Source organism: Mobula hypostoma, chromosome 16, assembly GCF_963921235.1.
Source record: "Mobula hypostoma chromosome 16, sMobHyp1.1, whole genome shotgun sequence".
Classification (NCBI taxonomy): domain Eukaryota; kingdom Metazoa; phylum Chordata; class Chondrichthyes; order Myliobatiformes; family Myliobatidae; genus Mobula; species Mobula hypostoma.
Genome location: NC_086112.1, coordinates 71,982,296 through 71,996,157, shown reverse-complemented (window position 1 = coordinate 71,996,157; position 13,862 = coordinate 71,982,296). Strand labels below are relative to the sequence as shown.

The 13,862-nt window shown below is 45.8% G+C and overlaps 1 protein-coding gene across 1 annotated transcript in view; it reads right to left on the bottom strand.

Annotated features, from left to right (window-relative positions):
* Positions 1-9,523: 9,523 nt before the first annotated feature.
* The window catches only part of LOC134357499 (signal-transducing adaptor protein 1-like), a 66,820-nt gene continuing 62,481 nt past the window's right edge, over positions 9,524-13,862 (bottom strand). The window contains exon 3 of the mRNA XM_063069124.1: positions 9,524-9,670. Within this exon, the coding sequence (XP_062925194.1) occupies positions 9,524-9,670 (147 nt within the window). The remainder of the gene's footprint in view (positions 9,671-13,862) is intronic.

Sequence of the window (13,862 nt, the reverse complement as noted above, 5' to 3'; positions counted from 1 at the left end):
CGCTGTTGAGAGGTGAAAAGGGATTGAATTTACTGAGGAGGGTGGAACGCTGTTCAGAGGTGGAAGGGAATTGAATTTACTGAGTAGGGTGGAACGCTGTTGAGAGGTGAAAATGAATTGAATTTTCTGAGGAAGGTGGAACGCTGTTGAGGGGTGGAAGGGAACTGAATTTACGGAGGAGGGTGGAACGCGGTTGAGAGGTCGAAGGGAATTGAATTTACTAAGAAAGGTGGAATGCTGTTGACAGGTGAAAAGGGATTGAATTTACTGAGAAGGGTGGAACGCTGTTGAGAGGTGAATAGGAATTATATTTACTCTGGAGGGTGGAACGCTTTTCTGAGGTGGAAGGGAATTAAATTTACTGATGAGGGTCGAACGCTGTTGAGAGGTGGAAAGGAATTGTATTTACTGAGGAGTGTGGAGCACTGTTGAAAGGTGGAAGGGAATTGAATTTACTGAGGAGGGTGGAACGCTGTTGAAAGGTGGAAGGGAATTGAATTTACTGAGGAGGGTGGAACACTGTTGAGAGGTGGAAGGGAATTGAATTTACTGAGGAGGGTGGAACGCTGTTGACAGGTGGAAGGGAATTGAATTTATTGAGGAGGGTGGAACGCTGTTGAGAGGTGAAAATGAATTGAATTTTCTGAGGAGGGTGGAACGCTGTTGAGGGGTGGAAGTGAACTGAATTTACGGAGGAGGGTGGAACGCTGTTGAGAGGTGAAAAGGGATTGAATTTACTGAAAAGGGTGAAACGCTGTTCAGAGGTGGAAGGAAATTGAATTTACTGAGGAGGGTGGAACGCTGTTGAGAGGTGAAAATGAATAGAATTTTCTGAGGAGGGTGGAACGTTGTTGAGGGGTGGAAGGGAACTGAATTTACGGAGGAGGGTGGAACGCGGTTGAGAGGTGCAAGGGATTTGAATTTACTGAGGAGGGTGGAATGCTGTTCAGAGGTGGAAGGGAATTGAATTTACTGAGGAGGTTCGAACGCTGTTCAGAGGTGGAAGGGAATTGAATTTACTGAGGAGGGTGGTACGCTGTTGAGAGGTGAAAAGTGAATTGAATTTACTGAGGAGGGTGGAACGCTGCTGAGAGGTGGAAGGGATTTGAATTTACTGAGGAGGGTGGAATGCTGTTGAGAGGTGGAAGGGAATTGAATTTACTGAGGAGGGTGGAACGCTGTTGAGAGGTGAAAAGTGAATTGAATTTACTGAAGAGGGTGGAACGCTGTTGAGAGGAGGAAAGGAATTGAATTTACTGAGGAGGGTGGTACGCTGTTGAGAGGTGAAACGGGAATTGAATTTACTGAGGAGGTTTGGAACACTGTTGAGAGGTGAAAAGTGAATTGAATTTACTGAAGAGGGTGGAACGCTGTGAGAGGTGAAAGGGAATTGAATTTACTGAGGAGGATGGAACGTTGTTCAGAGGTGGAAGGGAATTGAATTTACTGAGGAGGATGGAACGCTGTCGAGAGGTGGAAGGGATTTGAATTTACTGAGGAGGACGTTATGCTGTTGAGAGGTGAAAAGGGATTGAATTTATTGAGGAGGGTGGAACGCTGTTCATGGGTGGAAGGGAATTGAATTTACGGAGGAGGGTGGAACGAGGTCGAGAGGTGGAAGGGAATTGAATTTACTGAGGAGGGTGGAACGCTTATGAGAGGTGGAAGGGAATTGAATTTACTGAGGAGGGTGGAATGCTGTGCAGAGGTGAAAATGAATTGAATTTTCTGAGGAGGGCGGAACGCTGTTGAGGGGTGGAACGGAACTGAATTTACGGAGGAGGGTGGAACGCTGTTCAGAGGTGGAAGGGCATTGAATTTACTGAGGAGGGTGGAACGCTGTTGAGAGGTGAAAATGAATTGAATTTTCTGAGGAGGGTGGAACGCTGTTGAGGGGTAGAAGGGAACTGAATTTACGGAGGAGGGTGGAACGCAGTTGAGAGGTGGAAGGGAATTGAATTTACTGAGGGTTGAAAAGGGAACTGAAGTTACTGAGGTGTTTGGAACGCTGTTGAGAGATGAAAGGGAATTGAATTTACTGAGGAGGGTGGAACGCTGTTGAGAGGTGAAAAGAGATTGAATTTACTGAGAAGGGTGGAACGCTGTTGAGAGCTGGAAGGGAATTGAATTTACTGAGGAGGGTGGAACGCTGTTGAAAGGTGGAAAGGAATTGAATTTACTGAGGAGGGTGAAATGCTGTTGAAAGGTGGAAAGGGAATTGAATTTACTGAGGAGAACGGAATGCTGTTGAGCGGTGAAAAGGGATTGAATTTATTGAGGAGAACGGAATGCTGTTGAGCGGTGAAAAGGGATTGAATTTATTGAGGAGGGTGGAACGCTGTTCATGGGTGGAAGGGAATTGAATTTACGGAGGAGGGTGGAACGCGGTCGAGAGGTGGAAGGGAATTGAGTTTACTGAGGAGGGTGGAACGCTTTTGAGAGGTGGAAGGAAATTGAATTTACTGAGGAGGGTGGAACGCTGTTCTAAGGTGGAAAGGAATTGAATTTACTGAGTAGGGTGGAACGCTGTTCAGAGGTGGAAAGGAATTGAATTTACTGAGGAGGGTGGAACGTGGTTGAGGGTTGAAAAGGGATTGAATTTACTGAGAAGGGTGGAACGCTGTTCAGAGCTGGAAGGGAATTGAATTTACTGAGGAGGGTGGAACGCTGTTGAAAGGTGGAAGGGAATTGAATTTACTGAGGAGGGTGGAACACTGTTGAGAGGTGGAAGGGAATTGAATTTACTGAGGAGGGTGGAACGCTGTTGAGAGGTGGAAGGGAATTGAATTTATTGAGGAGGGTGGAACGCTGTTGAGAGGTGAAAATGAATTGAATTTTCTGAGGAGGGTGGAACGCTGTTGAGGGGTGGAAGTGAACTGAATTTACTGAGGAGGGTGGAACGCTGTTGAGAGGTGAAAAGGGATTGAATTTACTGAGAAGGGTGGAACGCTGTTCAGAGGTGGAAGGAAATTGAATTTACTGAGGAGGGTGGAACGCTGTTGAGAGGTGAAAATGAATGGAATTTTCTGAGGAGGGTGGAACGTTGTTGAGGGGTGGAAGGGATTTGAATTTACTGAGGAGGGTGGAATGCTGTTCAGAGGTGGAAGGGAATTGAATTTACTGAGGAGGGTGGTACGCTGTTGAGAGGTGAAAAGTGAATTGAATTTACTGAGGAGGGTGGAACGCTGCTGAGAGGTGGAAGGGATTTGAATTTACTGAGGAGGGTGGAATGCTGTGCAGAGGTGAAAATGAATCGAATTTTCTGAGGAGGGTGGAACGCTGTTGAGGGGTGGAAGGGAACTGAATTTACGGAGGAGGGTGGAACGCAGTTGAGAGGTGGAAGGGAATTGAATTTACTGAGGGTTGAAAAGGGAACTGAAGTTACTGAGGTGTTTGGAACGCTGTTGAGAGATGAAAGGGAATTGAATTTACTGAGGAGGGTGGAACGCTGTTGAGAGGTGAAAAGAGATTGAATTTACTGAGGAAAGTGGAACGCTGTTGAAAGGTGGAAAGGAATTGAATTTACTGAGGAGGGTGAAATGCTGTTGAAAGGTGGAAAGGAATTGAATTTACTGAGGAGTTTGGAACGCTTTTGAGAGATGAAAGGGAATTGAATTTACTGAGGAGGGTGGTACGCTGTTGAGAGGTGAAAAGGGAATTGAATTTACTGAGGAGGACGGAATGCTGTTGAGCGGTGAAAAGGGATTGAATTTATTGAGGAGGGTGGAACGCTGTTCATGGGTGGAAGGGAATTGAATTTACGGAGGAGGGTGGAACGCTTTTGAGTGGTGGAAGGGAATTGAATTTACTGAGGAGGGTGGAACGCTGTTCTAAGGTGGAAAGGAATTGAATCTACTGAGTAGGGTGGAACGCTGTTCAGAGGTGGAAAGGAATTGAATTTACTGAGGAGGGTGGAACGTGGTTGAGGGTTGAAAAGGGATTGAATTTACTGAGAAGGGTGGAACGCTGTTCAGAGCTAGAAGGGAATTGAATTTACTGAGGAGGGTGGAACGCTGTTGAGAGGTGAAAAGGGAATTGAATTTACTGAGGAGGGTGGGACACTGTTGAGAGGTTAAAATGAATTGAATTTACTGAGTGGGGTGGAACGCTGTTCAGAGGTGGAAGGGAATTGAATTTACTGAGGAGGGTGAAATGCTGTTGAAAGGTGGAAAGGATTTGAATTTACTGAGGAATTTGGAACGCTGTTGAGAGATGAAAGGGTATTGAATTTACTGAGGAGGGTGGTACGCTGTTGAGAGGTGAAAAGGAATTGAATTTACTGAGGAGGGTGGAACGCTGTTGAGAGGTGAAAAGTGAATTTAATTTATTGAAGAGGGTGGAACGCTGTTGAGAGGTGGAAGGGAATTGAATTTACTGAGGAGGGTGAAACGCTGTTGAAAGGTGAAAAGGAATTGAATTTACTGAGGAGGGCGGAACGCTGTTCGAGGTGGAAAGGAATTGAATTTACTGAGGAGGGTGGAACGCTGTTGAGGGGTGGAAGGGAACTGAATTTACTGAGGAGAGTGGAATGCGGTTGAGAGGTCGAAAGGTATTGAATTTACTGAGGAGGGTGGAACGCTGTTGAGAGGTGAAAAGGAATTGAATTTAATGAGGAGGGTGGAACGCTGTTCAGAGGTGAAAAGGAATTGAATTTAATGAGGAGAGTGGAACGCTGTTCAGAGGTAAAAAGGAATTGAATTTAATGAGGAGGGTGGAACGCTGTTCAGAGTTCGAAGGGAATTGAATTTACTGAGCAGGGTGGAACACTTTTGAGAGGTGAAAAGGGAATTGAATTTACTGAGAAGGGTGGAACGCAGTTGAGAGGTGGAAGGGAATTGAATTTACTGAGGAGGGTGAAATGCTGTTGAGTGGTGAAAAGGAATTGAATTTACTGAGAAGTGTGGAACGCAGTTGAGAGCTTAAAAGGAATTGAATTTACTGAGGAGGGTGGAACGCTGTTGAGGGGTGGAAGGGAATTGAATTTACTGAGGAGGGTGGAACGCTGTTGAGAGGTGAAAAGGGATTGAATTTACTGAGGAGGGTGGAACGCTGTTCAGAGGTGGAAGGGAATTGAATTTACTGAGGAGGGTGGAACGTTGTTGAGAGGTGGAAGGGAATTGAATTTACTGAGGAGGGTGGAACGCTGTTGAGAGGTGAAAAGGGATTGAATTTACTGAGGAGGGTGGAACGCTGTTGAGTGGTGAAAAGGAATTGAATTTACTGAGGAGGGTGGAACGCAGTTGAGAGGTGGAAGGGAATTGAATTTACTGAGGAGGGTGGAACGCTGTTGAGTGGTGAAAAGGAATTGAATTTACTGAGAAGGGTGGAATGCTGTTGAGAGCTTAAAAGGAATTGAATTTACTGAGGAGGGTGGAACGCTGTTGAGAGCTTAAAAGGAATTGAATTTACTGAGGAGGGTGGAACGCTGTTGAGAGCTTAAAAGGAATTGAATTTACTGAGGAGGGTGGAACGCTGTTGAGAGCTTAAAAGGAATTGAATTTACTGAGGAGGGTGGAACGCTGTTGAGAGGTGAAAATGGATTGAATTTACTGAGGAGTGTGGAACGCTGTTGAGAGGTGGAAGGGAATTGAATTTACTGAGGAGGGTGGAACGTTGTTGAGAGGTGGAAGGGAATTGAATTTACTGAGGAGGGTGGAACGTTGTTCTGAGGTGGAAGGGAACTGAATTTACTGAGGAGGGTGGAACGCTGTTGAGAGCTTAAAAGGAATTGAATTTACGGAGGAGGGTGGAACGCTATTCAAGGTGGAAAGGAATTGAATTTACTGTGGAGAGTGGAACTCTGTTGAGAGGTGGAAGGGAACTGAATTTACTGAGGAGGGTGGAACGCTGTTGAGAGGTGGAAGGGAATTGAATTTACTGAGGAGGGTGGAACGCTATTCGAGGTGGAAAGGAATTGAATTTACTGAGGAGGGTGGAATGCTGTTGAGAGGTGAAAAGGAATTGAATTTACTGAGGAGGGTGGAACGCAGTTGAGAGGTGGAAGGGAATTGAATTTACTGAGGAGGGTGGAACGCTGTTGAGTGGTGAAAAGGAATTGAATTTACTGAGAAGGGTGGAATGCTGTTGAGAGCTTAAAAGGAATTGAATTTACTGAGGAGGGTGGAACGCTGTTGAGTGGTGAAAAGGAATTGAATTTACTGAGAAGGGTGGAACGCTGTTGAGAGCTTAAAAGGAATTGAATTTACTGAGGAGGGTGGAACGCTGTTGAGAGCTTAAAAGGAATTGAATTTACTGAGGAGGGTGGAACGCTGTTGAGAGGTGAAAATGGATTGAATTTACTGAGGAGTGTGGAACACTGTTGAGAGGTGGAAGGGAATTGAATTTACTGAGGAGGGTGGAACGTTGTTGAGAGGTGGAAGGGAATTGAATTTACTGAGGAGGGTGGAACGTTGTTCTGAGGTGGAAGGGAACTGAATTTACTGAGGAGGGTGGAACGCTGTTGAGAGCTTAAAAGGAATTGAATTTACGGAGGAGGGTGGAACGCTATTCGAGGTGGAAAGGAATTGAATTTACTGTGGAGAGTGGAACTCTGTTGAGAGGTGGAAGGGAACTGAATTTACTGAGGAGGGTGGAACGCTGTTGAGAGGTGGAAGGGAATTGAATTTACTGAGGAGGGTGGAACGCTATTCGAGGTGGAAAGGAATTGAATTTACTGAGGAGGGTGGAACGCTGTTGAGAGGTGAAAAGGGATTGAATTTACTGAGGTGGGTGGAACGCTGTTGAGAGGTGGAAAGGAATTGAATTTACTGAGGAGGGTGGAATGCTGTTGAGAGGTGAAAAGACCAGGTGGTTGCAGTGTCAGGAATGAAATCACTTGGCACTCGTTATGGATGCCCATGTACCAACTCAGCTGTAGGTTCTCCTTGGAACTGCTCTGAGCCTCTGAAGTATCATTGGGAGCCGATCATGCCAACACTCGTCAGTTCGGACAGCCCTCAGAGCAGCCTTTAAGGAGTGGTGAAACCGCTCACATAGGCTATTGGACTGCGGGTGATACACCGTGGTGCGACGTAGCCTAATGCTGCAGTTCTGGGCCTTCACAGCCCAGAGGTCTGAAATGAATTGGAGATTGTGGTCAGAGAAATATTAGATTGGATGCCAAACCAAGAGCCCAGGTGCTGATGAACACCTAAGCAAACCTAACCAGCTGTTGGTAAGGTCCACCATGGTAAGAAGGTGTGTGAAACTGTGGGAGGGAGGAATAGGACCAACAAGGTCCTCATTGATATTGTCAATCCATCACTCAGGGACCTCAAGAGATGCCAGTGGCACCTGAACATGACATTAATTTTTGCCTGCTGCCACGCCACACAAGCTGCAGTCTGATCACGCAGGTCCTTTCTAAGGACGTTGCAAACAAACTTCAGTGCAACCATTTTCTGTGAGGCCTTCTGGCCTGGATGTGAGAGGCCATGTATGGAGTTGAAAACAGTCCATCTCCAGTTTGTGGACGCGATGGTGTGAGGGTAACAGGTTGAGACATTGCGCGGGAGAAAAACCCCAGCTTCCCAAACTTAATGTCAGCCAGCTGCAGGCTGGGACTGCTATTCGGTCATGAGAGGCAATCAGCCACAGCATTGTTTTTCCCCTTGATACGTTGTATATCCCTTGTGGACTCAGATAGGTAGGTCAGGTGGTGGTGCTGCAGACCATGGGCCTGATATTTTGGCCATCGCATGCACCAGGGGTTTCTGGTCAACACAGACTGTGAAATGGCGACCCTCCGGAAGAAAACTAAAATGGCGGAGAGCCACATAGAGACCAAGAAGTTCATGGTCAAACGTGCTGTACTTTCTTTCAGGCGGATGGAGCTGCCGGCTGAAGAAGGCGAGAAGCTGCCACATGCTTCTGACCGGCTATTCATGCACAGCACCCACTTAAATACACTTATCCCTTCTGTCTGCAGAATATACACTCGCCTCCATTCTCTGTGCATTTGTGTGTCTATCCAAGAAGCTTTTCAATGGATCTCGGTCTCATATTTGTCACTCTACCACCCCTGGCAGCACATTCTACTCATCCATTATTCTCTGAATTCCCTTGGAACTTACCAGTCTTCAACTTAAATGATGTCATCTAGACTTGGGAAAAAGTCTATCCATTCTATGCCTCTCATAATGTCATGAACATCCATTCTGTCTCCTCTCAGCTTCCACCAATACAGAGAGAGAAAAAGCAGTTATCCAACCTCTTTTCTAGCACATCCTTCTAAACCAGGCAGTCCCTAGTAAACATCTTCTGCAACTTCTTCCACCACATCCTTCCTATAATGGAATGACCAGAAATGAATGCAAAGCTCCAGATGCAGCTTGACCAGAGTTTTATAAAGCTGTAGGAGAACTTGCCATCAGAATGATTGTACCTTTCTTATTTTTGAGTTCTACCTATTTAAACTCAATGGATAAGCCCTCCATTATTTCCCCCCGAGTAAAGCTGTGATATTGTCCCATCCCCGCCACACCCCTTTTTACCTCCCTCTCTCTCTTTCCTAAAACATTGAAATTTTGCGACTTTAAGTATCCATTCCTGCTCCTCTCTCAACCAAATCTCTCCAATGGCTATAGTTCCATATATTGATCCATGCTCAAAGTTTATCACCTTTACTCCTAGTATCAAAATAAAAACACTTCAACCAGTCCATCCCATCTTGTCTATTACCCTGTCTTTACAGATACACCAAGCATGACATTAACCTTCCTCTTAATCCCTCCACTTTCTCACCTGATGTTATGATGTTATGTGTTATCCCTCCTGCCTTGCCTGAAGTGACCTGATTTCTCTCCTCCTACAGAAGTCACACAAACCGAAGCATCATACTCGAACACAGCGCTCACAGCTCAAACACGCCTACTCAGAAAAATGGCTGCTCCACTGGTGCCTGGTTCTCTTTGATAACTAGAAAACAAATTTTAAAATGCTGCTGACTTCACCACTCTGCTGAAGCTGGAAGCAGAAGTTCTTAATTGGCCACTGATGATCCAACTTGCTATGTTCTGATATCCGCAGAGTTTACAAATGTAGATTAATCCTGTCCCTACAATCCTTTCCCATAACATCCCTACCAATGTCATTAGATTCCCCAGCCTGTGAATCACCTGGCTTATCCCTGTTACACTTCCTGAACAGAGGTGCAGTATTTGATGTAACTTACCTAGCTTCATAATTTACCTGGCTAATTCTTGTTACAATTCCTGAACAGAGGATTGCCAGAGAGTCGTGAATCTGTGGAATTCATTGCCACAGGCAGCTGTGGAGGTCAAGTCTTCATGTATATTTAAGGCAGAGCTTGATAGATTCTTGATTAGTCAGGGCATGAGAGGATACGGGGAGATGGAAGGAGACTGGGGCTGAGAGTGAAAATGGATCAGCCATGATAGAACGCAAACAGACTCAATGGGCCAAATGGCCTAATTCTGCTCCTATATTTTATGGTCTTATGGTCTTCAAATCCATTTAAAATAATTTTGAGCATTAAAACAACAGCATGAATGTTATAAAGAAACTAAGTTAATATGTGGACAGATCGGAACTTTAGTTGAGATACCTTCAGTTTCACCTCCCCGTTGCCTAGATGCAGTCGGAAGCCGGCTGCCTGGCTGCTGTCATCTCCTATAGATATGAAATGCTGCAGATCCATCCTTTCTGTGTACTGGAAAAATAACAAACAGAACAAACAGTTATAAAGATGCAGTAACAAATTCATAATAAAGTCATTATTGTAATCCAGCCTGAAACTAAGTGTGACAATTACTCTAGGCTTCAGTTCCTTTCTTTTTGCTTTTGATTTCAAATTTTCTGTTGATAGAATGAAAAATGTGAATTTCACATTAATTACTTCTGAAGTGTAGTGGAAGGAATAGGGGAAAGCACAATAGGAAGGAATAGGTGTACCTATTGTGTTTTCCCCTATTCCTTCTTCACCTTTCCTGCCTATCCCCTCCCTGCTTCCCCTCCCCCACCCCTTTATCTTTCCCCTTACTGGTTTTTCACCTGGAACCTACCAGCCTTCTCCTTCCTACCCTCCCCCCACCTTCTTTATAGGGCCTCTGCCCCTTCCCTCTACAGTCCTGACGAAGGGTTCTGGCCCAAAACGTTGACTGATCTTTTCCACGGATGCTGCCCAACCTGCTGAGTTCCTCCAGCGTGTTGTGAGTGTTGCATATTTACTAGATAGCCCCTCTACATCTTATTCCAAATCATTTGTATATCACAAGCAACTAAGATCCCAGCACAGATTCCTAAAGAATACTACTTGTCATGGGCCCCCAGTCAGTAAATGTCCCTGCTTCAAAACATTCTCTTCTATATGGCCTGTTTTGAACCCAATCCACCATGTTGTTCTGTATCCCATGATCTTTTTGATTAGCCTAACAGGAGGGACTTTGTCAAATGCCTAACTAAAGTCCATATAGACAACATCCACTGCCCTACTTTCAACAATAACTTCCTCAAAAAACTCAATCAAATTTGTAAGGCTGACCTGCCCCACACAAAGCCATGCTATCACAAATGAACCCTGCTTAGGCAATTGCGAGTAAATCTCATACATAAAAATCACTTTCACTACCACTGATGTAGTAGTGAAAACAGGTCAATAATTTATTGGATTAACTTTGTTGCCCTTCTTAAACAGAAGAACTCCATTTCTCTGTGACCAATATGTCAGCCAACATAGTTGCATGGAAACTGCCAGAGTTTTGGGGGCAAAATGCCGTCATGTGGTTTGCACAAGCTGAGGCTCAGATTGCTCTGTGAGAAATCTCTGCCAAAAACACCAAATGTTTCTATGTGGTGGTGTTGCTCAGTAGTTCCATGGCTGAGAGAGTGGTGAGTCTACTGGAACACCCGTCTGAACACAATAACCACCAACTGGTGAAAACTCACCTTTCACAGACCTTTGGACTATCAGATTCTGAGCACATCAATCAGTTGCTCTCCTTACCCAGTCTCAGCAACAGTAAACCTTCAGAGCCAATGGACCACATGCTGTCTCTCCTGGGCAATCGCCATCCTTGTTTTATTTTTAAAATAACTCTTCATACAGCAAATGCCTGATCAAGTTCACATAGCCCTTGCTAATGCATACATGAAGGACTATAGGGAGCTTGCTAAAATAGCTGGTAGTCTACACTCAGCCAGGCAGCAGTGTATCATCCGTCCTTTCTCTACCTCGATAAGCCTGATCAACAAGGCCCCCAGCTCGATGCAGATTTCCTGTGTGCCCAAGGACAAAGTTAATCTTAAGAAGTGCCAGCTTGTGGATGTGAACGATTTTGGGTCGTTACCCTGCTCCCTCAGTAACTTCCCCACAACGCATACACCACCGCATATGAGTTTACTCATCTGCTGGGAGAATTCCCAAACCTCACCAGCCCACATTCTCCACTACAGTTGCAAAACATGGGGTCAAGCACCACATTTCCACAACTGGCCCACCAGTCCATGCCCATGAAAGGCTGGCAACTGCGAAGGCTGAGTTTGCCAACATGGAGAGACTCGACATTGTATGCCAGTCAAATAGCCTCTGGGCTTCACCCCTCCATATGGTCCTAAGTCCAACGGTGATTGCTGCCCACCTAATGATTACTGATGCCTTAACAAGGCCACCATCCCCGATGGTTGCCCGGTCCCACACATTCAACACCTTTTGGCACGTTTAGCCAGAAAGTTAATTTTTTCCAAAGTTGATCTAGTTAGAGGCTACTTGTTGCCAATGTGTCCAAATCCAAACACAAATTTAAATTTCTGCACACTTTTCAAGCACTTAAGCCAACACGAGTTCATAATTAACCCTGGCAGGAGGAGAAGATGGCGGCGCGCCTGCGCCCCTCCGGTGAAAAATGATGTCGTATCTGTTGAATAGGGGTCGTGGACAATTCTGATTTGATGGAGAATGGACATGAAAGCACAGAGGAACATCTGGAGAAATTTCTGAAACACCCGTTTGCTGCTGTCGTTGCTGTGTGGTCGGGAATCTTTTGAAGGGTAGGCCTAAAAATCCCCGGCCTTGCCTGCTTTTGGCGACTGAGAAGGAGGTCAAATCGTTCGGACAGAGATGGCGCTCAGTACTTGGTGTCGGAGAGCTGATCAGAGCTCCAAGTTTTTGGAGTCCGATTGTGGTCAGCATGGCAGGGAGAGTTCTTCTTCCTTCTCCCGTCTGCGTGAGATGTGGGACTTTTGAGAGACTTTGAACTTTTACTGTGCTCATGGACTTCTTCATCAAGTTATGGTATTGTTGCACTGTTGTAACTATATGTTATAATTACGTGATTTTGTCAGTTTTTTCAGTCTTGGTCTGTCCTGTGTTTTGTGATATCACACCAGAGGAAATATGCATCATTTCTTAATGCATGCATTACTAAATGACAATAAAAGAGGACTACGTGTCTTCATAATCTAAATGCTAGTTTGGGCTGTCAATCATTCCCTTCCTTGGCCATCAGATCTTCGTGGAAGGTGCAAAAACCCTGCCAAAGGTAACTGCTATTATGGACTTCCCACCTCTCCAAACTAATAAAGAACTACAGGAGTTTTGAGACAGGTGAATTTCTATCACCGCTTCATTCCGTAAGCTGCTGAATTTATGCTTCCCCTGTATAGCGCACTTAAAGGCAATAACTCCAGTTACATGCTTGACTGGTCAGCGGACATGACCAGGGTATTTGATGATAGCTCTTTCCAACACGACCCTACTGACACACCTGCTCCCCAATGCACCCAAGGACATTGCTACTGAAGCTTCAGACTGTGCTGTGGGTGCTGTGCACGAAGAGTTGGTCAGAGGTGTGTGGCAACCCCTCGCCTTCTTCAGCCGGCAGCTTCACACCCCCTGAAAGGAAGTACAGCACGTTTGACTGTGAGCTTCTCGGTCTCTATCTGGCTGTCTGGCATTTTTGTTTGCTTCTAGAAGTCACCATTTCACAGCATTCATTGACCACAAGCCCCTTGTGCACGCGATGGCCAAAATATCAGAATTTTTGTCTGCACGGCAACAATACCACCTGACTTAAATATCAGAGTTCACAAGGGATATACAACATATCAAGGGGTAAAATAATGTCACAGCCAATTGCCTCTCACAGTCAGCTGCTGAGGTCAGACACATAGGGATTGACTATGTTACTAACCCAGATGTCCAGGCTTAATGAACAGCAGTCCCAGGCCTGCAGTTGGCTGACATTAAATGTGGGAAGCTGTGGTTTCTCTCCTGTGTAATGTTTCAACTGGTTACCCTCACCCCCATCGTGCCCACAAACTGGAGATGGACTGCTTTCAACTCCGTACATGGGTTCTCTCATCCGGGCCAGAAGACCTCACAAACAGTGCGGTGCACTAAAGTTTGTTTGGCACAGCCTCAGAAAGGACGTGCGTGATTGGACTGCACACCTGTGTGGAGTACCAGCGGACAAAAATTAACCGTCATGTTCAGGAGCCATTGCCACTTTTGAGGTCCCTGAGCGACAGTTTGACCATGTCAATATGAACCTTGTTGGTCTCTTCCCAGCACGGCACCTTCCCCCCACCCCCAGTTTCGTGCACCTACTTACCACGGTGGACTGTATCACCAGCTGGCCAGAGGCTGTCCCTCTAGAATCGAAGACAGCTGCATACTCGGCTCGGGCGTCCATCAGCCCCTGGGTTGCTCGGATTGGCACCCCATCTGATATTTCCTCTGACTGGGGTACCCGGTTCATTTCAGACCTCTGAGCTGCGATGGCCCAGAACCTCTTTGTTAGGCTACATCGCACTACAGTGTATCGCCCGCAGTCCAATGGCCTGTGTGAATGGTTTCACCGCTCCTTAAAGGCTGCTCTGAGGGCTTCCCTGACCAACGAGTGCTG